Source organism: Carcharhinus amblyrhynchos, chromosome 3, assembly GCF_965287045.1.
Source record: "Carcharhinus amblyrhynchos chromosome 3, sCarAmb.v2.hapA, whole genome shotgun sequence".
Taxonomy (NCBI): Eukaryota; Metazoa; Chordata; class Chondrichthyes; order Carcharhiniformes; family Carcharhinidae; genus Carcharhinus; species Carcharhinus amblyrhynchos.
The window spans coordinates 5,960,014-5,985,506 of record NC_137326.1 but is presented as its reverse complement, the minus strand read 5'-3'; the positions used below and the strand labels follow the sequence as shown (position 1 = coordinate 5,985,506).

General features: G+C 48.7%; 1 protein-coding gene across 2 annotated transcripts in view; it reads right to left on the bottom strand.

Moving 5' to 3' along the window:
- Positions 1-25,493, bottom strand: part of LOC145363348 (plexin-A1-like) — a 506,974-nt gene that overhangs the window by 53,494 nt on the left and 427,987 nt on the right. For both annotated transcript variants that reach the window (XM_080218652.1, XM_080218653.1), the window contains exons 20-22: positions 13,425-13,659; positions 11,271-11,413; positions 7,534-7,790 (exon numbers count right to left, since the gene is read on the bottom strand). In XM_080218652.1, coding sequence (XP_080074778.1) covers positions 7,534-7,790; positions 11,271-11,413; positions 13,425-13,659 — 635 coding nt within the window. The remainder of the gene's footprint in view (positions 1-7,533; positions 7,791-11,270; positions 11,414-13,424; positions 13,660-25,493) is intronic.

Below are 25,493 nucleotides of genomic sequence, written 5' to 3'. Positions count from 1 at the left end.
ATTTATCACAGAGCAACCAACTGATGCTTGGAAAGTGGCTAGAAAGAAATCACTCCATTTATGAAACAATTCAACTCTGTAGCTAATACAACCTTACTACTCTGCCATATACCACAAATGGTATCTGCCCCTTTGGTGCTAATGCCCTTAGCCACAGGATTTATCAATCAGACATACACCAGCAACCCAGGAAGTTAATGCCAACTCCACTACTTTCTTAGAAGACTAAGCTATGACTCACACCAACTTTTACAGATGCACCATAGAAAGGATTCTTTCTGGTTGTATCACAGCTTGGTATGGGCTCCTGCTCTGCCCAAGACTGCAAGGAACTACAAAAGGTCATGAATGTAGCCCAATCCATCACTCAAATCAGCCTCCCATCCACTGACTCTGTCTACACTTCCCACTGCCTCAGAAAAGCAGCCAGGGTAATTAAGGATCCCATGCACCCCGGACATTCTTTCTTCCACCTTCTTCCATCGGGAAAAGGATACAAAAGTCTGAGGAGACATACCAACCAACTCAAGAACAGCTTCTTCCCTGCTACTGTCGGACTTCTGAATGGATCTACTTCGCACTAAGTTGATCTTTCTCTACACCCTAGCTTTGACTGTAACACTACATTCTGCACTCTCTCCTTCCCTTCTCTGTGAACAGTATGCTTCATCTGTATAGCGTGGAAGAAATAATACTTCTCACTGTAAACTAAACTAACAGATGCGATGATAATAAATCAAAAAATCAAAAGGAAAAATGTAGACTGAATTGTTGATCTGAATATTGCAGAGAGGAGCGAAACATGGTACAAAAAAATCAGAATAGCCGTAACTCAAGAACCAGATTGTTCCCCTTACCCCAGTGGCTGCCAGACAAATTGTGTTGGACACTGTGAATTTACAGCCTATCTGGGATTTATCTAGGATGGTGCCGAGATTTGTAAAACACTTCATTAAGCAATCTCCTAGTGGCAAATAGGGATTTAATTTACAAGAATATTAAAGCAGGCAAAAGTGAGTCAGCGTCTTGTTTTGCATCAGTCGCAGTTTTATTTTCCTACACAGGCTTTGATGAGACCCAGGATTCTCAAGCCTCTGATACATCAACACGCATGGCATCAAAATGGTGCCTATCCACTGTGGCTCTCCCTCAGCACTGACCCTCTGACAGTGCGGCTCTCCCTCAGCACTGATCCTCTGACAGTGCAGCACTCCCTCAGCACTGACCCTCTGACAGTGCGGCACTCCCTCAGCACTGACCCTCTGACAGTGCGGCACTCCCTCAGCACTGACCCTCTGACAGTGCAGCACTCCCTCAGCACTGACCCTCTGACAGTGCGGCACTCCCTCAGCACTGACCCTCTGACAGTGCGGCACTCCCTCAGCACTGACCCTCTGACAGTGCGGCACTCCCTCAGCACTGACCCTCTGACAGTGCGGCACTCCCTCAGCACTGACCCTCTGACAGTGCGGCATTCCCTCAGCACTGACCCTCTGACAGTGCAGCACTCCCTCAGCACTGACCCTCTGACAGTGCAGCACTCCCTCAGCACTGACCCTCTGACAGTGCGGCACTCCCTCAGCACTGACCCTCTGACAGTGCGGCATTCCCTCAGCACTGACCCTCTGACAGTGCGGCACTCCCTCAGCACTGACCCTCTGACAGTGCGGCACTCCCTCAGCACTGACCCTCTGACAGTGCGGCACTCCCTCAGCACTGACCCTCTGACAGTGCGGCATTCCCTCAGTACTGACCCTCTGACAGTGCGGCACTCCCTCAGCACTGACCCTCTGACAGTGCGGCATTCCCTCAGTACTGACCCTCTGACAGTGCGGCATTCTCACAGTGCTGACTTGCTGACACTGCAGCACCCCCTCAATACTCCCTCAATACAAACCCTCTGACGGTGCAGAACTCCCTCAGTACTGACCCTAACCTACACATATTTGGACTGTGGGAGGAAAGTGGAGCATTCGAAGGAAACCCACGCCGCCGTGGGGAGAACGTGCAAACTCTGTATAGACAGTGACCCAAGGCTGGAATCGAACCACTGAGGCTGTAGTGCCAAGCACTGTGCCACCCCATTACCTGGCATGCGGATTTGCTGTTTATTCGAATGCAGGGAGCAATCTTTCAAGTTGTTCAACCACCCTTAAAATCAACTTCAGAAGTTCCAAAAAGGTATTATCATTCAGCCTTTAATTTCTCAAATGGAACATGAAAGAAGTTGTATTCCAGCCTCCTCATTATCCTCCTTGTGTGTTACACTGGGTAAGAGCCTGGCACGCCCAGCTGCGAGCAGTCATTATTGAACCAATTTTATTTAGCCTTCCAAACAGAGATTGCAACGGAGAGGGGTGTATAACAACATGCTCAGCTATTACAAATATATGGATTCAATTTTAGCATTAGTATCCAGAGGGCTGGAATACAAAGGCAAGCATGTACCTCTGAGGCTCCATAACCAGGATGTGGAGATGCCAGCGTTGGATTGGGTTAGGCACGGCAAGAAGTCCCACAACACCAGGTTAAAGTCCAACAGGTTTATCGGGAATCACGAGCTTTCGGAGTGCTGTTCCTTCATCAGGTGAGTGGCGAGGTAGATTTCGTAAGCCTATCTCTCCACTCATCTGATGAAGGAGCAGTGCTCCGAAAGCTCGTGATTCCAAATAAACCTGTTAGACTTTAACCTGGTGTTGTGAGACTTCTTACAAGACTGTATAAGGCTCTGGTTAAATCCCATTTGGAATAAGAACATAAGAACATAAGAAATAGGAGCAGGAGTAGGCCATCCAGCCCTTCGAGCCTGCCCCGCCATTCAATAAGATCATGGCTGATCTGTCGTGGCTCAGTTCCACTTTCCCGCCCTCTCCCCATAACCCTTAATCCCCTCGCTTATCAAAAACCCATCAACCCGCGTCTTAAAAATATTTAGCGAGGCAGCCTCCACCACTTCAACGGGCAGAGAATTCCAGAGATTCACCACCCTTTGAGTGAAGAAGTTCCTCCTCAACTCCGTTCTAAACCGCCCCCCCTTTATCTTGAGGCTGTGCCCCCTCGTCCTACTGTCTTTTTTGAGCGGGAAGAGTCTCTCCACCTCTATCCTATCCATCCCATTCATCATCTTATACGTCTCAATGAGATCTCCCCTCATTCTTCTAAACTCTAACATTGTTACTCTAACTCGAATATTGTGGGTAGTTTTGGACGCCATATCTAAGAAAGGGTGTGCTGGCCTCGGAGAGGGCCCAGAGGAAGTTCACAAGAATGATTCCAGGAATGAAAGGTTTGTCGTACGAGAAATGGTTGAGGAGTCTGGGTCTATACTTGATGGGGTTTAGGAGGACGAGGGGGGATCTAATTGAAACTTACAGAATACTGAGAAGCCTGGGTAGAGTGGACATGGAGAGGATGTTTCCACTAGTGGGAGAGACTAGGACCTCAGAGTGAAGTGACACTCCTTTAAAATTTAGATGAGGAGGAGTTTCTTCACCCAGAGGGTGGTGGATCTGTGGAACTCATTGCCACAGAGGGCTGTGGAGGCTGGGTCATTGAGTGTCTTTAAGACAGAGATAGATAGGTTCTTGAATGATAACTCGATCAAGAATTACAGGGAGAAGGCAGGAGAATATGGATGAGAATCATATCAGCCATGATTGATTGGCAGAGCAGAGTCGATGGGCCGAGTGGCCTAATTCTATTGCTATATCTTATGGTCTTTACACATAGGGAAAGGATTGAATCTCTTTATTTTTGCAAAGAGAAAGCTGAGGGTGTATCCTAACAGAGGAATTCAAAGTTATGAAAGGTTTTGATAGAATGATACAAAGAAAATTGTTTCCTCTTGTGGGGAAGGGAATAACTGGAGACCAGACCCAAAAAAATCCAATAGGGAATTCCAGAGAAAGGGCTTTACTCAGAGAGAGTGATGGGAAAGTTGAACTCACTTCCTGAAGGAGTTAAAGTTTACTTATTAGTCACAAGTAGGCTTACATTGACACTGCAATGAAGTTACTGTGAAAATTCCCTAGTTGCCACACTCTGGCACCTGTTCGGGTACAGGGAGGGAGAATTTGGCACGGCCTAACCAGCACCTCTTTTGGATTGTGGGATGAAATTCACACAGGCACGGGGAAAAGGTACAAACTCCACACAAACAGTGACCCAAGCTGAGAATCGAACCAGGGTCCACGGCGCTGTGAGGCAGCTGTGTTAGCCACTGTACCCCCGTGGCTGAAGTAGAAGGTTGCTTTTAAGGGGAGGCTGGATTAGCACAGGAGGGTGACGGGAATGAAAAGTTACAATGACAGATTTCAGTGAGAAAAGATGAGAGGTGGCTGGAGGGGAGAGTAACTGCCATTATGGACTGGATGGGCCAAACGGTCTGGTTCTGTATAATGCATGATATGTAATCCAATGTAAGAGTGGAGGCCCAAGGGGCCTACTCCTGGCTCTGTCCCTAACTGCCTGAAATGCTTCATTACACTTCTAAATTGGGATTACAGGCCAGGTTATCTGTGGTTGTTGTTAACCTTATTTGACCAGGCTTTGACAAAGGGTCATCTGGACTCGAAACATTAGCATTTCTCTTTCCTTACAGATGCTGCCAGAACCTTTCCCCTTTGGGTTGCTGTTTGACCAGATGTCAAAGTCTTTCCAGAACCTTCTTTCGCTTCCGTCCTCTCTTCAACTCGTGGTTGCGACCTGGGTTTTGGCAGAAGAGTTTCTACGGAGCCAGTGGCCATCCAGGAAATCATAGCAACCCTACAGTACAGAAAGAGGCCCTTCGGCCCATCGAGTCTGCACCGACCACAATCCCACCCAGGCCCGACCCCTAATCCGTGCATATTTGACCCACTAATCCTCTCGAACCTACGCATCTACGGTCAATTTAGCACGGCCAATCAACCTAACCCGAACATCTTTAGACTGAAGTCTGGAACTCACTTCATCTGTCTTTGATAACGAGCCTATGGCTGTTTGGTTTATTTTCCAACTCCCATTAGATTTTAATCTGAATTTTATAATGTAATTTTCCCAAGAATGTGAATGGAATTTAAAGGAAAAATGACATCACAGGCTTGGGTTTGTGTGGAGGCATTGCTAACTCTCATCCCGCCTCCTGTCCCTTCATTTTTCATACTCTGTAACTCGCCTCCCACTTTTCCGATCCATTTTTCTTCCATTCGCTACCCTCATCTTCCTCTTTTTTGACTTTAAACATTTGCGACAGACAATTTCCATTCACACATACTATTAAAAGAGACAGAGACGCTAACTCAATGAGGCAGGGATGTACTCGGGGCAAGGGAGTTCCCTGAGGACCTCAGATGGACTGAATTTAATTATAATCTGATTAATGACAATTCACTGTTGCTGCACCAGGGCAGGGCAGTATTTACATCACTCAACCACCGTCTGCAGTTACTAATAACCAGCCTGGCGTTGTTTCTTTGTGTGCCTGCACTTCAGCCAAGACCAGAGCAGGAGGGAGGAATGGAGAGGTGTGGAGGGAATTCCACAAAGAATGAGGGTTACAGGAACGAAAGGGGGTTAGAGGAGTGAAGGAGGGGTGTAGGAGTGAAGGAGGGATATAGGAGTGACGGAGGGATATAGGAGGAGTGACGGAGGGATATAGGAGGAGTGAAGGAGGGATATAGGAGTGAAGGAGGGATATAGGAGTGAAGGAAGGATTAGAAATGAATGGAGGTTGTAGGAGTGAAGGAGGATAATAGGGTTTCAGGAGGGGTAGGAGGCTAAAGGAAGTTACTGAGATTGAGAAGGACAAAGTCACTTGGAGGGGTAGGAAAAGAATGATGGGAATTTGAAAATTGAGGTAATGCCCCGAATACAAGTCACCTCAAAAAGCTAGCGAAGGGAACAGGACAAACAGGAGAGAATAGAGACCGGGAGAGGTTGCATGGGCAGAATTGATCGATTGAAGAAGAGATAGAGTGTTTGGACACCAACAGCCCTTTTCCATTTGTCGGAGCTTAACTTTATACAGAATGAGTCAACCTGTCTGCTTATGTCCCGAGGAGTGTTACAAAACGTTGAGGGACATGCTGTGGAAATACAATCCTGGACAGAAATCTAATGGATTATCTGAAGCCAGCTTGAGAGGGGTTTTTTTTTCTCCCCAAACAACTTTTTTTATTTCCAATCTATTCCAAGTCCGCAATTACACGATCAGGAAGGAGCCAACTTTCTTATCCTGGCTGCACTAACATTCTGCTTGTAAGTTGTTTGCTCTGTTTAACTAGAACCTTTCCCCTCTCAGGCTCCCGAGAACTCCCTTACATGTCTGAGTACTGCAGTTGCTGCAAATTAGGAGTCCTGGGATTGTACATTAATGAGTTCCAGAGTCAGTCGATGCCTTCACATCTTCTTACAAGGGGCCTGTGGGGCTGAGGTTGGGGATCACAGCTGAAAGCAGACTGCAGTTTTAATGTAGCCAGCACCAGTCTCCTGCCAAGACAGTTCACATTTAGAGGAACGGAAAAGTTCACGTTGTGTCAGAACGGAATATTTTATTTATTATCCTCCAACTTGTGGTGGACTGTGTCTTCATCACTTCACACATATATTAAAGGAGCTTTTTCTGGATTGTAAGACTCGAGAGGAGTCCTTCCAGCTTGTCTCGCCATTCAATGAGATACCTCCAACTCTATCCACCTGTCTTGGCTCCATCTCCCTCAATACCCGTGGCGCACAGAAAACCTTATTGACCTCAGGTCCATGTCCAACATGGTGAATCCAACTTTTGGGAAAAGCCTGCTGGTCAGTTATCATTCCGAGTAAGGGGGAAACGATAGAGTAAGGTGCAGCACGGTGGCACAGTGGTCAGCACTGCTGTTTCACAGTGCCAGGGAACCCCCGGGTTCAATTCCAGCTTGGGTCACTGTCTGTGTGGAATTTGCACATTCTCCCTGTGTCTGCGTGGGTTTCCTCCGGATGCTCCGGTTTCCTCCCATGTTCTGAAAGACGTGCTGGTTAGGGTGCATTGACCGGAACAGGCGCCGGACTAGGGGAATTTCACAGTAACTTCATTGCAGTGTTAATGTAAACCTTACTTGTGACTAATAAATAAATAAACTTTATAAAACATCACAAAATGTAGACAAAAGAGGACGGCACAGTGGTTAGCACTGCTGTCTCACAGCGCCAGGGACCCGGGTTCGATTCCCGGCTTGGGTCACTGTCTGTGTGGAGTTTGCACACTCTCCCAGTGTCTGCATGGGTTTCCTCCGGGTGCTCTGATTTCCTCCCACAGTCCATAGATGTGCGGGTTAGGTGGATTGGCCATGATAAATTGACCGTAGTGTCAGGGGGATTAGCAGGGTTAATGTGTGGGGTTAAGGGAATAGGGGCCTGGATGGGATTGTGGTCGGTGCAGACTCAATGGGCCAAATGGCCTCCTTCTGCACTGTAGGAGGGGGATGGAGGGGGGAGGGAGAATGGAGGGTGGAGGGAGGAAAGGAGGGAGGGGTGGAGGGACAGAGACCCATTTCACTTTGACAATGTCAGACTCACCTCCTCAGCAGCAGTTTTGGGTGGTTTTTGCTCTCCAGGTTCTTCTCGATTAGGTCGGACAGGAGCTGCTTGAGGACGCCGGTGGCGTATTCCATCTCACCCTGGAGCGCCGTCATGATCAACGATGCCACGTTGCCCCGGTCTCGCATCGAGAAGCTTCGCTGAGCCTCCAGGGTGCGGATGAAGGTCAGCAGGAAAACCTTCTTGTTGAGCAGTTGTCCAAAGAGAGTGAGGGCCTTCTCCACGTTCGCTGTCACCTTGGAACGCAAGCAAAGAACGGTCAACTGCCAGAACTCTCAAAACACGCAAACCCAAACAAAAACCCCACTTTCTCAGGCCAATGTTCATTGCCCATTGCTAGTTGCCCCAAGAAGGGGATAATACAACCACATGGCTTGCTAGATCATTTCAGAGGGCAGTTAAGAGACAACAACATTGGGTCTCGAGTCCAGTCCAGGATAGAGGCATTTCAGTGAAGGGTCCAAAAATCTATTCATCTAGTTATGCTTGTCCCTGCGTTACAGTTCCACAGGTGCTAATGCCCCCAGTCTCTCACACGAGTTCAGCTATTCCAACTTAGCCAGGCAGTGAAGGATGCGTTGAAACTTCATCTCTACAAACTGGCAGACTTTAGAAATATACACTCCAACCCAGTGAACCACAGTTCTAGCCTGAATATAGGAGCACAAGTGAACTCCCAATTAATATTCACTGCCCAAATTCAATTTGAAGGGACAACACAGTGGCACACTGGTTAGCACTGCTGCCTCACAGCACCAGGAACCCGGGTTCCATTCATGGCTTGGGTCACTGTCTGTATGGAGTCTGCACGTTCTCCCCGTTTCTGCATAGGTTTCCATCTGGGTGCTCTGGTTTCCTCCCATGCTCCAAAGATGTGCAGGTTAGGTGGACTAGCCATGCTAAATTGTCCCTTAGTGTCCAAAGATGTGTAGGTTAGGTGGATTGGCCATGGTAAATGTCCCTTAGTGTCCAAAGATGTGTAGGTTAGATGGATTGGCCATGCTAAATTGTCCCTTAGTGTCCAAAGATGTGTAGGTTAGGTGGATTGGCCATGCTAAATTGACCCTTAGTGTCCAAAGGTGTGTAGGTTACGTGGATTGGCCATGCTAAATTGACCCTTAGTGTCCAAAGATGTGTAGGTTAGGTGGATTGGCCATGGTAAATTGTCTCTTAGTGTCCAAAGATGTGCAGGTTAGGAGAGTTGAATCCCTAGTGTGGGCTGAGTTAGCTGACCTTAGGCAGGAAACTGCTGGCTACTCTATCGGCAGGGATAATTGACAGAGGTGTGGGAGGCACCTCTGAGTGTGAGGAGGCATGGTGGCATAGTGGTTAGCATTGCTGTCTCACAGCGTCGGGGACTCGGTTTCTTCCCACTGTGCAAAATGTGCAAAAGGTTTGGTGGATTAGCCATGCTAAATTGCCCCAAGATGTGTGGGTTTGGGGGTTTAGTGAGGTAAGTATGTGGGGTTACAGGGATAGCATAACAGTCTCTGTCAGAGAGTCAGTGTAGACCTGATGGACCAAATGGCCTCTTTTCGCACTGTAGGGATTCCATGTGATAATTAAACAACCAATTAGCAGACAATTAATATCAGAGATTCACTGTTGGCATTGGGGAGCAGTCGTACCACTGATTAGAGTGATTCTCTCTGCTCCCAGCACAAACTATTGTATGTGTTGCTGGGCATATAATCTTCCACAAAAGCCCAGACCTGCCCACAGGTAATGACTCAAATTCATATGAAAGAAGATATCATGGAAACCTGTGATTCTCACTCTTGTGCTCAGAAAGTTTGCCACTTGCAGGGGTGTGGGAACAGTCAGGGCCACTCAGCCACTTGAGCCTGTTCCACCAGTCACTGAAACCATGGTTCTGTCTCCTTACTCCATCCCAACGGCCTTGGCTCCAGATCCCTTCATACCTTCAGGTATTTGGAAAGAATTCAGAGAGCGTGGAACTTGGCAACAAGATGAGAGTGGGTACTGCTGTTCGACTTGTAACCACTCCATCATCCAAAAAGCTTCCTATACGGGCGTGACACTTTCACTCATCCTATACACCCAACACAAAGAACCTTGACTGGCTCACCGCATCAGGTTATTCCGATGTCACTGGTTTACGGGTTCGATTCCTGGCTTGGGGATCACTGTCTGTGCGGAGTCTGCACGCTCTCCCCATGTCTGCATGGGTTTCCCCCAGGTGTTGCAGTCCAAAAGACATGCTGGTTAGATGCACTGGCCGTGCTAAACTCTCCCTCAGTGTCCCCAAACAGGCGCTGGAGTGTGGCGACCAGGGGATTTCCACAGTCACTTCATTGCACTGTTAATGCAAGCCTACTTGTGACACTGATAAATAAACTTTTAAGACATCATAACTCACAACTCTCACTCCTCAATGAAATCCAAGCGGAGGGAACAAAGTCCACAGGGTAAGGCTCTGCCGAGGCGGTAGAAAGCCGGAGAGATGAGGTTAGTCAGGGAAGTGACACTGAGTTTGAACACAGTGGAATAAGAACATAATACATAAGAACATAAGAAATAGGAGCAGGAGTAGGCCATCCAGCCCTTCGAGCCTGCCCCGCCATTCAATAAGATCATGGCTGATCTGTCGTGGCTCAGTTCCACATTCCCGCCCTCTCCCCATAACCCTTAATCCCCTCTCTCATCAAGAACCCATCAACCCGCTTCTTAAAAATATTTAGCGAGGCAGCCTCCACCACTTCAACGGGCAGAGAATTCCAGAGATTCACCACCCTTTGAGTGAAGAAGTTCCTCCTCAACTCCGTTCTAAACTGCCTCCCCTTTATCTTGAGGCTGTGCCCCCTAGTCCTACTGTCCTTTCTGAGCGGGAAGCGTCTCTCCACCTCTATCCTATCCATCCCATTCATCATCTTATACGTCTCAATGAGATCTCCCCTCATTCTTCTAAACTCTAACGAGTACAAGCCTAGTTTATTCAGCCTCTCCTCATAGCTCAATCCCCTCAACTCCGGTATCAGCCTAGTAAACCTCCTCTGCACTCCCTCCAGGGCCAAAATATCCTTGCGCAGGTGCGGCGCCCAAAACTGCACACAGCATACAGCGTAGGAGACCATTCATCCCATCATGTCTGTGACAGCTCTTTGAAGATGTGGATCCAATTCATCCCATTTCATCGCCCCCCCCCCCCACCAAAGTCCTGCAATTTACCTTCTCTTTCGAACTTTCCAGTCAATCTGCCTCCATTAACCATTCAGACACAACAATTCACTGTGTAATTAATTTGGCGACTGAAATTTGTGAAAGAATTGGCTGTACCACTGACTGCTTTTTGCTAAGTTTTTAGGCTTTTTAGACACACCTTTTTTGAAGTTTTTTTGTCACTCCGTTTTAAGTTTATGTATTAGTGTCACAAGTCGATTTACATTAACACCACAATGAAGTTACTGTGAAAATCCCCTAGTCGCCACACTCCAGCACCTGTTTGGGTTCACTGAGGGAGAATTTAGCACGGCCAATCCACCCATCCAGCATGTCTTTTGGATTGTGGGAGGAAACTTGGACACTCAGAGGAGACCCACGCAGACACGGGGAGAATGCGCAAACTCCACACAGGCAGTGACCCAAGCCGGGAACCGAACCCGGGTTCGCTGGCACTAACCTACCGTGCCACCCACGTTCCACCATGCTACCCACATCATTTCAACATCAGTCAGGATGCAGGGGTGGATCTGTACCTCCATCTCCTTGAGCACCGGATGATCCTCTATCCCTGGGAAGAGAACTCTCATGGCGTACGTTCGGTAATCAAGGAAGGGGATTCCGGCGCCGTCCAGGTCGCTGGTGAGCTCGTGGATATCGGTCTGCAGCTCGGCAAAGGCTGGAAGAGGGAAATGAGCAACGTGAGAGGGAATGGTGCAGAGCGTCGCAGCACAGGAGGCCATTCAGCCCGTCACATCCGGGCTAGCCATTTGAGAGAATTATCCAGTTACTTCCCATCGCTCCCCACCCTCCCCACTTTGCCCAACAGAGAATTCATGTCCCCCAGAGAGCAGCGAAGACTGGATCATTGAGTAAGGTCAAGACTGAGTTAGCCAGGTTTTTGATATGGGGGTCAAGCAGTAGAGTGAAGTTGAGACAACAAGCAGATCAGCCTGGGGGGGGGGCCAACTCGAAGGGCTGAATGGCCTACTCCTGCTCTAAGTTCTTTATTTATACCCGTTCATGGGATGAGGGGGTATTGCTGTCTAGGGCAGCATTTATTGCTCATCCCTAGTTATACCTGAACTGAGTGCTGGGCCATTTCGGAGCGGATTTACAAGTCAGCCACATTAATAGAACCACGGCATCATAGAATCCAAGGCCTCTCGCACTTGGTGCATCCGTCATTTTCTCTTTACGTATCCAAAATCAAAGCAATCTTCTAGCCATCTGGACAATTGTCGATACGTATGAAATATCACCTGAACAATGGGAAAGCTTGGGGTGGCTCACAACTACATTGTGAAAGTCCCTTAAGAAGCCTGAGGCACAGAAGTGACACTGAACACGGGTCAAGGCATCAGAATAGCAGCCTCCCACGGCACAGTTATGAATATAGATAGCGCGCCGTTATAAAGGAAGGATTCAACTCGCCACACTCGGAGCGCAAAGCATAATTTTAAATTGCTGCCGCAAACCAGAAACACAAAAGCCGCAACCCAATCCTTCACCCGAAAAGAAATGATGGCCCCCCCACCCCCCCAATCCCAAAAAAATACAGGTTTTAATGGGAACTAAGGGTAGGATTTGTCGGGGTTTAGATAAGAAAAATGGAAAATCTATGCTGTGGCTGCAGGGAGAAGTGATTGATTCTGGAGAAGCTCTCTGAGATAAGGCTCTGCTCCAACGTTCGGCCTACCCCCAGGCTTCGTAAATCTTCGAGAGAATCCTCTCATCTTTTACCATCCCTCCCTGCCCTCTTTGATAAGAATGTACAGAAAACTGATTTTATTAGCATCGTCCAAGCCTTCCCTGTGTCCCTCTGCTGGAATCCTGTTGTTTCATTGCCACTCTGAAGTGAATCATTGATAACTCCCTGCGACATGTCTCTACGCTGACGTGCTCGAAACCTGCTTGCATGTCTCCTTTCTGATTTCTGTTTTTCTCTGCAGTGCCGAGGTTTACTGAGCCCGTACTCGCCCTGGCTCAGTTGGCAGCACTCTGGACCCACCAGCTTTGGTGTTCCAGTTCCACTCCAGAACCTGAGCCACCATAATCAAACCTGACACTCCGGTGCAGCGCTGAGGGGGTGCTGCACTGTCGGGGGGGGTGCCGACTTTTCGATGGGACCGTAATCCGAGGCTCCAGTGGCCTGTTTGAACGGATGTGAGACGTCCCAGGAAAAACAGCATTAAAATTATTCCCAGCGTCCTGGTTAATATTTATCTCTCAAAGTCCTGCGTTTTCAAAAGACTAAGGAAATTCGGCATGTGGGGTGGCACAGTGGCTAGCACTGCTGTCACACAGCGCCAGGGACCTGGGTTTGACTCCTGGCTTGGGTCACTGTCTGTATGGAGTTTGCACATTCTCTCCGTGTCTGAATGGGTTTCCTCCGCGTGCTCCAGTTTCCTCCCAGAGTCCAAAGATGTGTGGGTTAGGTGGATTGGCCATGCTAAATTGCCCCTTAGTGGCATGGGGACAAGCTCGGGTAAATGCATGGGGTTATGGGGATAGGGTCTGGGTGGGATTGTGGCCGGTGCAGACTTGATGGGCCGAATGGCCCCCTTCTGCATCGCAGGGATTCGATGATCTTGTAGATGGCACACACAGCAGTGTGGGCGTTGGAGGGGGTGAATGTTTGCAGAAGGGGCTTTTCCAACTGTCGGGGGACTGGCGGTTAGAGCTCCTACCTTCCTTGCATTCCAGAGCGACCCGAGATTCCAGGTTGTCCATCTGCAGCTGGAGTCGCTTCAGCGTGCGGTCAGCATCCCGCGACTTCCTCTTGTAGGCGATGAGGACAATGACGATAATGAGGAGCAGCAGGGCGCCCCCACCCCCGATTCCCAGGGCAGCCGGCATGGTGAGGAGACTGTCCGAATAGATGTGCAGGACTCCAGGCGAGAACTCCAGCCCTCCCACCTTAATCTGCAGGTCAGAGAGAGAGGGAGCGATTTAGACATTGCACTATTGCCCCTGCTGCTATTTCTTACCTATCAGAATATTGACTCATGAATGGAATCCATTCACAACCCTGACCAAGGCCTGCAATTCACCCAGTTCCATCAACCTTTTGTTCCCACTTGGGCAGATTTCAATACAGAAAAGACAAACCTGCATTTACATAGCGCCTCTCAAATCCTCAAGACATTCCTAAAGTAGCCGAGTACAGCCGTTCCATAAATTTCTTTGTAATCACTCATGGGGTGTGGGTACCAATGGCTGGGCCAGCATTTATTGCCCAACCTCATTTGGCCTTCGATTGAATGCCTTGCTGGGCCATTTCAGAGGGCATTTTAAGAGTCTACCACGTTGATGTGGGTCTGGAGTCACGCGTAGGCCAGACCAGCTAAGGTCCAAAGGGCATTGGTCAACCAGATGGGTTTTTGTGACAATCGACAATGGTTTCACGGTTGGCATTTCAGATTTTTATTCAATTCAGATTTCACCATCTCCTCTGGCGGGACTCGAACCCGGGTCCCCAGAGCACAACCCTGGGTCTCTGGATTACTAGTCCAGTGGCAATGTCACTATGCCCCTGCCTCCACCTTAAATGTGAAAACCTATTACCCACCGCAAGACTTGATTTGATTCATTATTGTCGCATGTATTAATATACAGCAAAAGGTATTGTTTCTTGCGTGCTATACAAACAAAGCATGCTGTTCATAGAGAAGGAAAGGAGAGGGTGCAGAATGTAGTGTTACAGTCATAACTAGGGTGTAGAGAAAGATCAACTTAATGCAAGGTAAGCCCATTCAAAAGTCTGACAACAGCAGGCAGTGCCGGGGTTACAAAGAACAAAGAACAACACAGCACAGGAAACAGGCCCTTCGGCCCAACAAGCCCGCGGCGCCATTTTAACATTGTGAGTTCCCTCGTCTGCCAATGACCTTTGTCTACGCCCATTAAAGGAATTATAACCAGATTGAGGGAAGATTAATTTAGGGACAATTTGTTAACACCAATCAGCCTAAGAGCACGTTTTTGGGATGTGGGAGGAAACCAGAGCACCCGGAGAAAACCCATGCAAGCATGGGGAGAATGTGCAAACTCCCACAGGCACCGACCCAAATCCACGTTTCCGCACAGCAGACAGTGATAGTCACTGAGCTGTCGTGTTGCCCAGTTTAAGCGTACGGTAACGACGTGAAGCACTAGGCAACTCTCAAAGCAACATCCAAGAGCAGCCCTCGCACGACCCACCGCGTGTATGCCCCTTGTTGGACAACAAGGCGGACCGAATCACCTGTGGATTAAAAAAAGACTTGGTGATGCCCTAAGCTATATAAAGCTTGGGGGCCCCTTGTTAAAAAGTCTCACAAAGGTGCCCACCAAAACAGGACCTTGGGTCACCACAAAAATAATTGAAAAAATTGCAGACAAAACAGTACACACAGCCAGTTGTTGGCCATTCCCGATCGTATATTTCATCATTTACTTTTCTGGACTGAAAAAGACCTTTTGAACAATATCTATCGATTTTTGAATGTCTGCTTTGAGTTTTCAAATGGGCCGTTCCAGTGTTGACACTCTGAAGAACCCTTAAGGATCCAGTATGAGAGTTCATCCTCGGTTAAGAAACCCCCTTGACCTACATCATTGAGTTTCGTGAATTTTGTTGTTTCAACTGTGGATGTCGGCTCTGCAATGCTCACATTTGCATCATTTCCAGTGTTTTCCTCAGCTGAGATTCCAGACTCTGTTGTTTCAGTAGCAGAGGCACTAGGCTGTGGTCATTTTGGACCTTGCTGATCAACTTGGGTTTGTGGATCCTTATCTGTTTCTGTACTAAAGTAACTGTCAACTTTTGGTAATTTTTTGAGTTGCTCTTCAAGTTGGTGCTTTCTTTTGCTTTTCCGGTATCTGCTCTTAAACGTTCCCTTCATTGTAAACCTTCTGAAATTTTGGTGAGACCCCTGCGGATTATGAGACCCTAAGCGGTAGCTTGTTTAGCTAATGCCTAAATCGGGCACTGGCAGCAGGGAAGAAGCTGTTCTTGAGTCGGTCGGTACGTGACCTCAGACTTTTGTATCTTTCTCCCGACGGGAAAAGGTGGAAGAGAGAATGTCCGGGGTGCATGGGGTCCTTAATTATGCTGCCTGCTTTGCTGAGGCAGTGTGAAGGGTAGACAGAGTCAGTGGATGGGAGCCTGGTTTGAGTGATGGATTGGGCTACGTTCATGACCTTTTGTAGTTCCTTGTGGCCTTGGGCAGAGCAGGAGCCCATACCAAGCTGTGATACAACCAGAAAGAATGCTTTCTACGATGCATCTGTAAATGTTGGTGAGAGTTATAGCTGACATGTCAAATTTCCTTAGTCTTCTGAGAAAATAGAGGCGTTGGTGGGGCTTTCATAAGAACATAAGAAATAGGAGCAGGAGTAGGCCATCCAGCCCTTCGAGCCTGCCCCGCCATTCAATAAGATCATGGCTGATCTGACGCTGCTCAGTTCCACTTTCCCGCCCTCTCCCCATAACCCTTAATCCCCTCTCTTATCAAAAACCCATCAACCCGCTTCTTAAAAATATTTAGCGAGGCAGCCTCCACCACTTCAACGGGCAGAGAATTCCAGAGATTCACCACCCTTTGAGTGAAGAAGTTCCTCCTCAACTCCGTTCTAAACCGCCCCCCTTTTATCTTGAGGCTGTGCCCCCTAGTCCTATTGTCTTTTTTGAGCAGGAAGAGTCTTTCCACCTCTATCCTATCCATCCCATTCATCATCTTATACGTCTCAATGAGATCTCCTCTCATTCTTCTAAACTCTAACGAGTACAAGCCTAGTTTATTCAGCCTCTCCTCATAGCTCAACCCCTTCAACTCCGGCATCAGCCTAGTAAACCTCCTCTGCACTCCCTCCAAGGCCAAAATATCTTTGCGCAGGTGCGGCGCCCAAAAATGCACACAGTACTCCAGTTGCGGCCTCACCAATGCCCTATACAGCTGCAGCAAGACCTCCCTACTTTTATATTCAATCCCCTTCGCTATGAAGGCCAGCATCCCATTCGCCTTCCTGACCACCTGCTGCACCTGCAAGCTGGGTTTTTGCGACTCATGCACAAGGACCCCGAGGTCCCTCTGCACCGTCGCCTGCTGCAGTTTTTCGCCACGTAAGTAATAGTCCTTCCTACCATTCTTCCTACCAAAGTGGACCACCTCACACTTGCCAACATTAAATTCCATTTGCCATTTCCTGGCCCATTCGCCCAGCCTATCTAGATCCTTCTGCAGACTCTCCACACCCTCCGCACAATTTGCCGTCCCCCCAATCTTGGTGTCATCAGCAAATTTCGACACCCTACACTCGGTTCCCTCCTCCAGATCATCTATATAAATGGTAAAAAGCTGAGGCCCCAGCACCGACCCCTGGGGCACTCCACTAGTCACCAACCGCCAATCCGAATAGCACCCGTTGACTCCTACTCATCATTGTTTAAGGAGGACACAGCAGCATTGTGACATTGCCACTGGACTAGTAATCCAGAGACCCAGCGTTATGCTCTGGGGACCCAAGTTCGAGTCCCACCAGAGGAGATGGTGAAATCTGAATTGAATAAAGACCTGAAATGCCAACCATTGTAATTGTCACAAAAACTTATCTGGTTCACCAATGTCCTTTGGACCTTAGCTGGTCTGGCCTACATGTGACTCCAGACCCACAGAAATGCCCTCTGAAATGACCCAGCAATGGTGGGCTGTTATCAGTAGCAAGAATGACCAACTGACCATGTTGTGACAGTAATGACGGTGAACTCTCTATCTGCTCCTGTCTCAATTACACCCTGGGTTAATGCCCCACCTGATCAGGTTTCCAGGCTTCCTTCTGAAAGACAGCGCCTCAGACAGTGCAGCACTTGCTCACTGTAGCACATAAAGACTCAGCCTAGATTATGCTCTCAAATTATTGGGAATAGGGTACAATAAGGGGCAGCAAGCAGATCCCTCAGTCTCACATACACCTGCCTAAGCGAGTGACAGGAAGTTTGATATGTGGGCCAGAACGTTCCAGCTGTTCACACCAGCAGGATCTTCTGGTCTCACATGCCTCGGAAAAGCAGCCGGTATAATTAAGGACCTCAGGCACCCTGAACATTCTCTCTTCCACCTTCTTCCATCAGGAAAAAGATACAAAAGTCTGAGGTCACGTACCAACCAACTCAAGAACAGCTTCTTCCCTGCTGCCGTCAGGCTTTTGAATGGACCTACCTTGCATTAAGTTGCTCTTTCTCTACACCCTAGCTATGATTGTAACACTACATTCTGCACTCTCTCCTTTCCTTCTCTATGAATGGTATGTTTTGTCTGTACAGCATGCAAGAAACAATACTTTTCACTGTATATTAATGCGTTTAATGCGGAGAAGTGTGAGGTAATTCACTTTGGTAGGAATAACAGATGTGTCGAGTATAGGGCTAACGGGAGGACTCTGAATAGTGTGGATGAACAGAGGGATCTAGGTGTATGTGTACATAGATCCCTGAAAGTTGGGAATCAAGTAGATAAGGTTGTTAAGAAGGCATACGGTGTCTTGGCGTTTATTGGTAGGGGGATTGAATTTAGGAGTCGCAGCGTCATGTTGCAACTGTACACAACTCTGGTGCGGCCGCACTTGGAGTATTGTGTGCAGTTCTGGTCCCCACATTATAGGAAGGATGTGGAGGCTTTGGAGAGGGTGCAGAGGAGGTTTACCAGGATGTTGCCTGGTATGGAGGGGAGATCCTATGAGGAGAGGCTGAGGGGTTTGGGGTTGTTTTCGCTAGAAAGAAGACGGCTAAGAGGGGATCTTATTGAAACATATAAGATGATTAGAGGTTTAGATAGGGTGGACAGTGATAGCCTTTTTCCTCGGATGGAGAAAGCTAGCACGAGGGGGCATGGCTTTAAATTAAGGGGGGGTAGTTATAGGACGGATGTCAGGGGTAGGTTCTTTACCCAGAGGGTGGTGAGGGATTGGAATGCCCTGCCTGCTGCAGTTGTAAATGTGCCTAGTTTGGGGGCGTTTAAGAGATCCGTGGATAGGTTTATGGATGAAAAGGGATTGGTTTAGGTTAAAGGGTCATTGTTTTTTAACTGGTCAGCGCAACATCGTGGGCCGAAGGGCCTGTTCTGCGCTGTAATGTTCTATGTTCTATGTTCTATGTGACAATAATAAATCAAATCACTGCACTCCCACCATGGGAATCCGGGCGGATTCAATAGGAAATCCCATTGGCAGGGGAGTGATCAGGAGATCCTGTGGCCAGCGAATGGCGTGCCACCACCCACTGCGAGAAACATGCCATGGGGAGGCCAGAAAATCCTACCCCCGCCTCAGTGAGGAAGGCAGACAGTGAAGAGAACACCACCTCAACGTCACCCCTCTAATCAGCACTGGCAAAGGGCCAGTAACATGCTGAGCAATACTAATGAAAGCTCTTATCTTTATCTCTAAGTCACCTGAGAGATAAGAGGTAAAAGAAAGTAGAAAAAGAAAACAATTTAAATTAACTACCCTTGCGTCAAATTTAGATTCCAAGCACGGGACAGCACAGTGGTTAGCGCTGTGGCCTCACATCGCCAGGGACTTGGTTCAATTGCGGCCTGTCTGTGTGGAGTTTGCATGTTCTCCCCATGTCTGTGTGGGTTTCCTCCACATGCTCCAGTTTCCTCCCAATCCAAAGATGAGTGGATCAAGCGGATTGGCCATGCTAAAATTGTCTCTTAGCATCAGGGGGATTAGCTAGGGTAAATACACAGGGTTGCGGCAATAGGACCTGGCTGGGGTTGTGGTCAGTGCAGGCTCGATGGGCCGAATGGCCTCTTTCTGTACCATAGATATTCTATGATTCTAACGGGGGGGGTTGGTGAGTTAAGAAAACGTCTGTACTTTTCCAGCGCAAGAGTTTGTAAAACATTTCACACAGCCTCAGTATCTCGCATCTCGTGCCATAATCCCCACCCTCCTGAGTTTCCTGTGAAGGGACGGAAGAGTAGGGCTTGCCTACAAACGGATGGCCGTGTCCACTCCAACTTTCCTGAAGATGGATGAGCCACCTGGGAACTGAGTGATGATCGGTGACCAGAGGAAGTCGATGCCACAGAGAGTTGGGTAAACTGAGGAAGCGATTAAGAGGAGACTTGTTGTGTGCAATCCTAATGAATTGAAATCAGTCCCTTGTGCTTTGGACGTGATGCAGTGCAGTCAGGCAAGACGTCAAACTGAGGCTTGCCTGACGTTCGCCGGCTGTGAGGGATTCCTTCGCACACTTGAGGAAAAACAGGGACCTCACTGGGTCTTTCACCTGACTGACTTTCTGTGGGGCACAGCTGTGCTGGAGCTGGTCAACGTCACAGGACAGATTATGCCTCAAAAGTAACTTGCTGGCTGTAAACTACTTTGGCACATCCCCCGGCCCTGAGTTCAAACTGTTACATTCTCCCTTTCTCGAGAGAGCAAACCAAACAGGCGCTGGAGTGTGGATTTTCACAGTAACTTCATTACTCCTGGAGACTGCATGGCCACATTCCCCTCCAATTCGATTTTCAAGTTTGCTGATGGCACCACCATAGTGGGTCGGATCTCAAACAATGACGAAACACAGTATAGGAAAGAGATAGAGATCCTGGCGAACTGGTGCAGCAACAATAATCTCTCCCTCAGTGTCAACAAAACGAAGGAGATCAACATCAGGAAGTGTAGTGGAGCTCGACAGACTGGAGGGGGGGGGGGGGCTGATTGTGGACAAGTCCCCAGGACCGGATGGAATGCATCCGAGGGTTCTGAAAGAAATGGCGGAGGTGATAGTGGATGCCTTGGTGGTTATTTTCCAGACGTCGCTGGATTCCGGGGAAGTGCCGGAGGATTGGAAAACGGCTAATGTTACGCCGTTGTTTAAGAAGGGTGCCAGGCAAAAGGCGGGGAATTATAGGCCGGTTAGTTTAACGTCTGTGGTAGGTAAAATGTTAGAATCCGTCATTAAGGAGGAAATTGCGAGGCATCTTGAAGGGAATTGCTTGATAGAGCAGATGCAGCACGGTTTCATTAAAGGGAAGTCGTGTCTGACAAATTTACTGGAGTTCTATGAGGATGTGTCTAGGGCGGTGGATAGAGGAGAGCCGGTGGATGTGGTCTTTCTGGATTTTCAGAAGGCGTTTGACAAAGTACCTCACAAGAGGCTATTGCAGAAGATCGAGGGACATGGAGTTGGGGGTAGGGTGTTAGCGTGGATAGAGGATTGGTTGTCAAATAGGAGGCAGAGAGTGGGGGTCAACGGGTGCTATTCGGATTGGCGGATGGTGACTAGTGGAGTGCCCCAGGGGTCGGTGCTGGGGCCTCAGCTTTTTACCATTTATATAGATGATCTGGAGGAGGGAACCGAGTGTAGGGTGTCGAAATTTGCTGATGACACCAAGATTGGGGGAACGGCAAATTGTGCGGAGGGTGTGGAGAGTCTGCAGAAGGATCTAGATAGGCTGGGCGAATGGGCCAGGAAATGGCAAATGGAATTTAATGTTGGCAAGTGTGAGGTGGTCCACTTTGGTAGGAAGAATGGTAGGAAGGACTATTACTTACGTGGCGAAAAACTGCAGCAGGCGACGGTGCAGAGGGACCTCGGGGTCCTTGTGCATGAGTCGCAAAAACCCAGCCTGCAGGTGCAGCATGTGGTCAGGAAGGCGAATGGGATGCTGGCCTTCATAGCGAGGGGGATTGAATATAAAAGTAGGGAGGTCTTGCTGCAGCTGTATAGGGCATTGGTGAGGCTGCAGCTGGAGTACTGTGTGCAGTTTTGGGCGCCGCACCTGCGCAAAGATATTTTGGCCTTGGAGGGAGTGCAGAGGAGGTTTACTAGGCTGATACCGGAGTTGAGGGGGGTGAGCTATGAGGAGAGGCTGAATAAACTAGGCTTGTACTCATTAGAGTTTAGAAGAATGAGGGGAGATCTCATTGAGACGTATAAGATGATGAATGGGATGGATAGGATAGAGGTGGAGAGACTCTTCCCGCTCAAAAAAGACAGTAGGACTAGGGGGCACAGCCTCAAGATAAAGGGGGGGCGGTTTAGAACGGAGTTGAGGAAGAATTTCTTCACTCAAAGGGTGGTAAATCTCTGGAATTCTCTGCCTGTTGAAGTGGTGGAGGCTGCCTCGCTAAATATTTTTAAGACGCGGGTTGATGGGTTTTTGATAAGCAAGGGGATTAAGGGTTATGGGGAGAGGGCGGGAATGTGGAACTGAGCCACGACAGATCAGCCATGATCTTATTGAATGGCGGGGCAGGCTCGAAGGGCTGGATGGCCTACTCCTGCTCCTATTTCTTATGTTCTTATGAATGCAGTGTTACAGTCATAGCTGGGTGTGGAGGAAGATCAACTTAATACGAGGTTGTGAGGAGTAGATTTAAAACTAAGATGAGGAGGAACTACTTCTCGCAGAGGGCGGTGAATTTATGGAACTCACTGCCCCATCGCGCGGTGGAGTCTGAATCGTTAAATGGTTTCAAGAAGGAGGTAGATATATTTCTAATAAAAAAGGGATAAGGTGGGGAGGTGGATTTGAGACCAGGGAGAGATCAGCCAGGATCTGACTGAGTGGCGGAGCAGGCCCGAAGGGCTGAATCTGCCTAATTCCGCTCCTAATTCCTGGGTTCCCATCCGGAGCTTTTCATTCAATCCGTCAGATGTTTGCAAGAGGCAGTGCACTTTACGAATCATTCAGCACAAAACACACCCTTTCGTGGGGAGGTTTTACTGCCTTGCTTTAGCTCTGGGCGGGGATCGCTGAGCGGGGAATTTCGGATCTTTAGCTCGCTGCACAGATTTGCAAATTATCCATTTTTAATCCCGCGCTTTCAGAGCCAGTTTCAGCCGAGCGGAAAATAAATGACTTCACAAAGCGACTCTGCATTTATCAGGACTGATCTGCTCTTTCTGACTATCCTGACAGGCTCTCTGCTCCTGTGTCACTGGCTTCTTGGCGCTGGAATAACAGCAACAAATCAAAATCAACCTAATTTGGCACGTTCCGCAGACGCGAGAAAAGAGTAGATGTGATTCCGTGCGAATGTGTCACATCGGAGGAACACGCTGCATAAAATATTCATTGGCACAGAGGGCGCAAAGCACAATAATCACGCGACAAGGCTCTGCACTGCCTACCTTTCTGTGCAGGTGCAATGAAGTCCGCAATCACTTGGTTCTTGTTTCACAATCCATAAACCGTTAAGGCCACAAGGAACAGGAACAGGAGGAAGCCTCTCGGCTCCCAAGCCTGCCATCCAATAGGAACAGAGAAACTAGAAGCCGGAGGAGGCCACTTGGCCCTTCTGGCCTGTTCTTCCATTCGCTTTGATCGCGGCTGATCAGGATACTGAGTTCGATGACCAGTCATGACCCAAATGAATGGCCTCGGAGCAGACTCGGAGGGCCAAATGGCCTCCTCCTGCTTCTAGTTTCCTCATAAGGAGCATAATTAGGCCATTTGGCCCATTAATCTCCTCCGCCCATTCAGTCATGGCCGATAAGTTTCTCAACCCCGTTTTTGGTTCGATCTGATTTATTATTGTCACGTGTCTTAACACACAGTGAAAAGTATTGCTTCTCGCGCGCTATACAGACAAAGCATACCGTTCATAGAGAAGTAAAGGAGAGAGCGCAGGATGTAGCGTTACAGTCACAGCTCAGATGTAGAGAAAGATCGATTTAGTGAGAGGTAGGTCCATTCGAAAGCCTGATGGCGTTCTCCCGCCATTTCCCCGTAACCCTTAACCCCTTTACCAGTCGAGAATCTACCCACCTCTGCCTTAAGTGCCCTCAGTGACCTGACCTCCACAGCCTATGTTTCTAACACACCGACCCCACCTTCCCCCCACATTCCCTGATCCCTTTAACCCCAAAACCCCACGAGGGGTGATCCCTCATTCCTCACGTCCACTTTCCTCCCCTTTTTCCTGTCCTTCCCGATTTCCTTTCCGAGCAAAAACACTGAAGTAGTCAGCTGTGAAGCAGGGAGTAAAACTTCCCGAAGGCCATTGGGTACAAGACCCACCCCAGCAGTGGGAGGACAAACATCCAGGCTGACACCGACAGTGCAACACCGAGGGAGTGCTACACGGTCAGGGGTGCCGTCTTGCAGGCGAGTTGGAAGATTGTGGCCCTGATTCTTCGATGGACGTACAAGATCCCGAGGCCACCATCTTGAAGAAGAACAGAGGAGGTTCTTGCGGCTGTTCTGACCAATATTTATCCATCAATCTAAACTGGAGCAGATTATCTGATGATTTTCGCGTTACTGTTGATAGTTCCAAACAGGAGTCGTACTGAACTTGGGATGTTAACTTGGTTTCTCTCTCCATGGAGCTGCTGAGTTTTTCCAGCACTTTCTGTTTTATCGACTGTTTGCGGGATCTTGCTGTGTTTCCTACATTTCAATAGTGATTACGCTTAAGAATTTCATTTTCTCTTAACAAAGTTGGGGCATCCTTTGATGAGCAGAAGCGCGTCACAAGTTTGGTTGGACCATCCTTGCTACAATTACTAAATTTCTCAGTCGATCTCCATCTCCAATGCCTCTCCTGCTTGGGCAGCACCTGTTCACTGGGGTCTAGAATAGTGTGACTGGGTGTCAATGGGCACCAGCTCAGTTTATTTCCAATCTACCGGTCTTCACCTGCGCCCATCTTTCGATAATTTAAGATTTTGGTCTCCACCGTGGGAGGAAAGATGGCATAACTAGGCCTTTCTTTCCAAGACTTCCTGCCTGTGGGTGGTGGCATAGCACCAGCTATCACCACGGCGACAGAGCAAACACTAAATCATAAGGTAGTGAATGAAGCCCAGTCTACCACCATTCAACCCAGCTTCCCATCCATTCACTGGGCGGCACAGTGGTTGGCACTGCTGCCTCACTGTGCCAGGGACCCGGGTTCGATTCTGGCCTCAGCCCATTATCTGTGTGGGGTCTGCACATTCTCCCCGTGTCTGAGTGGGTTTTGTCCAGTTTTTTCCCACGGTCCAAAGATATGCAGGTTAGGCTGATTGGCCATGCTAAATTGCCCCTGGTGTCAGGGGGATTAGCATGGGGGGGTTACAAGAATGTGGCCTGGGTGGGATTGTGGTCGGTGCAGGCTCGATGGGCCGAATGGCCTCCTTCTGCACTGAAGGGATTCTATGAGTCTTTTGTCTTGTGAACCCGAGATCCCTAAGTGGTAAAGACCCTCATAGAAATAGAACATAGAACACAGAACCCTATGGTGCAGAAAAAGGCTCTTCGGCCCATCGAGTCCACACCAACCACAATCCAACTCAGGCCCTATCCCTCTATCCCGACACATTTACCCGCTAATCCCTCTAACATACACATCCCAGGACACTAAGGGACAATTTTTGCACGGCCAATCAACCTAACCCGCACATCTTTGGACTGTGGGAGGAAACCGGAGCCCCCGGAGGAAACCCACGCAGACACGAGGAGAATGTGCAAACTCCACACAGACAGTGACCCGAGGCCGGGAATCGAACCCGGGTCCCTGGAGCTGTGAAGCAGCAGTGCTAACCACTGTGCTACGGTGCCGCCCAAAGTAGTCCCCCAGCGCAAGACCATGCCTTCAGTGAAGCCTGGAGGCCTTTCCCTCACTGCGAATTCGATCGAGCAGTTTGGCTGACAACCGGGACTGGATTTCCCATCAAGCACCCACAAGTTTTGCAGCCGTCTGGCGAGATCTTGCACCAAAATAGTCAGAGACTGGTTACCTCACGACACTTCTCTTTAAATGCTCTCAACTCTTCA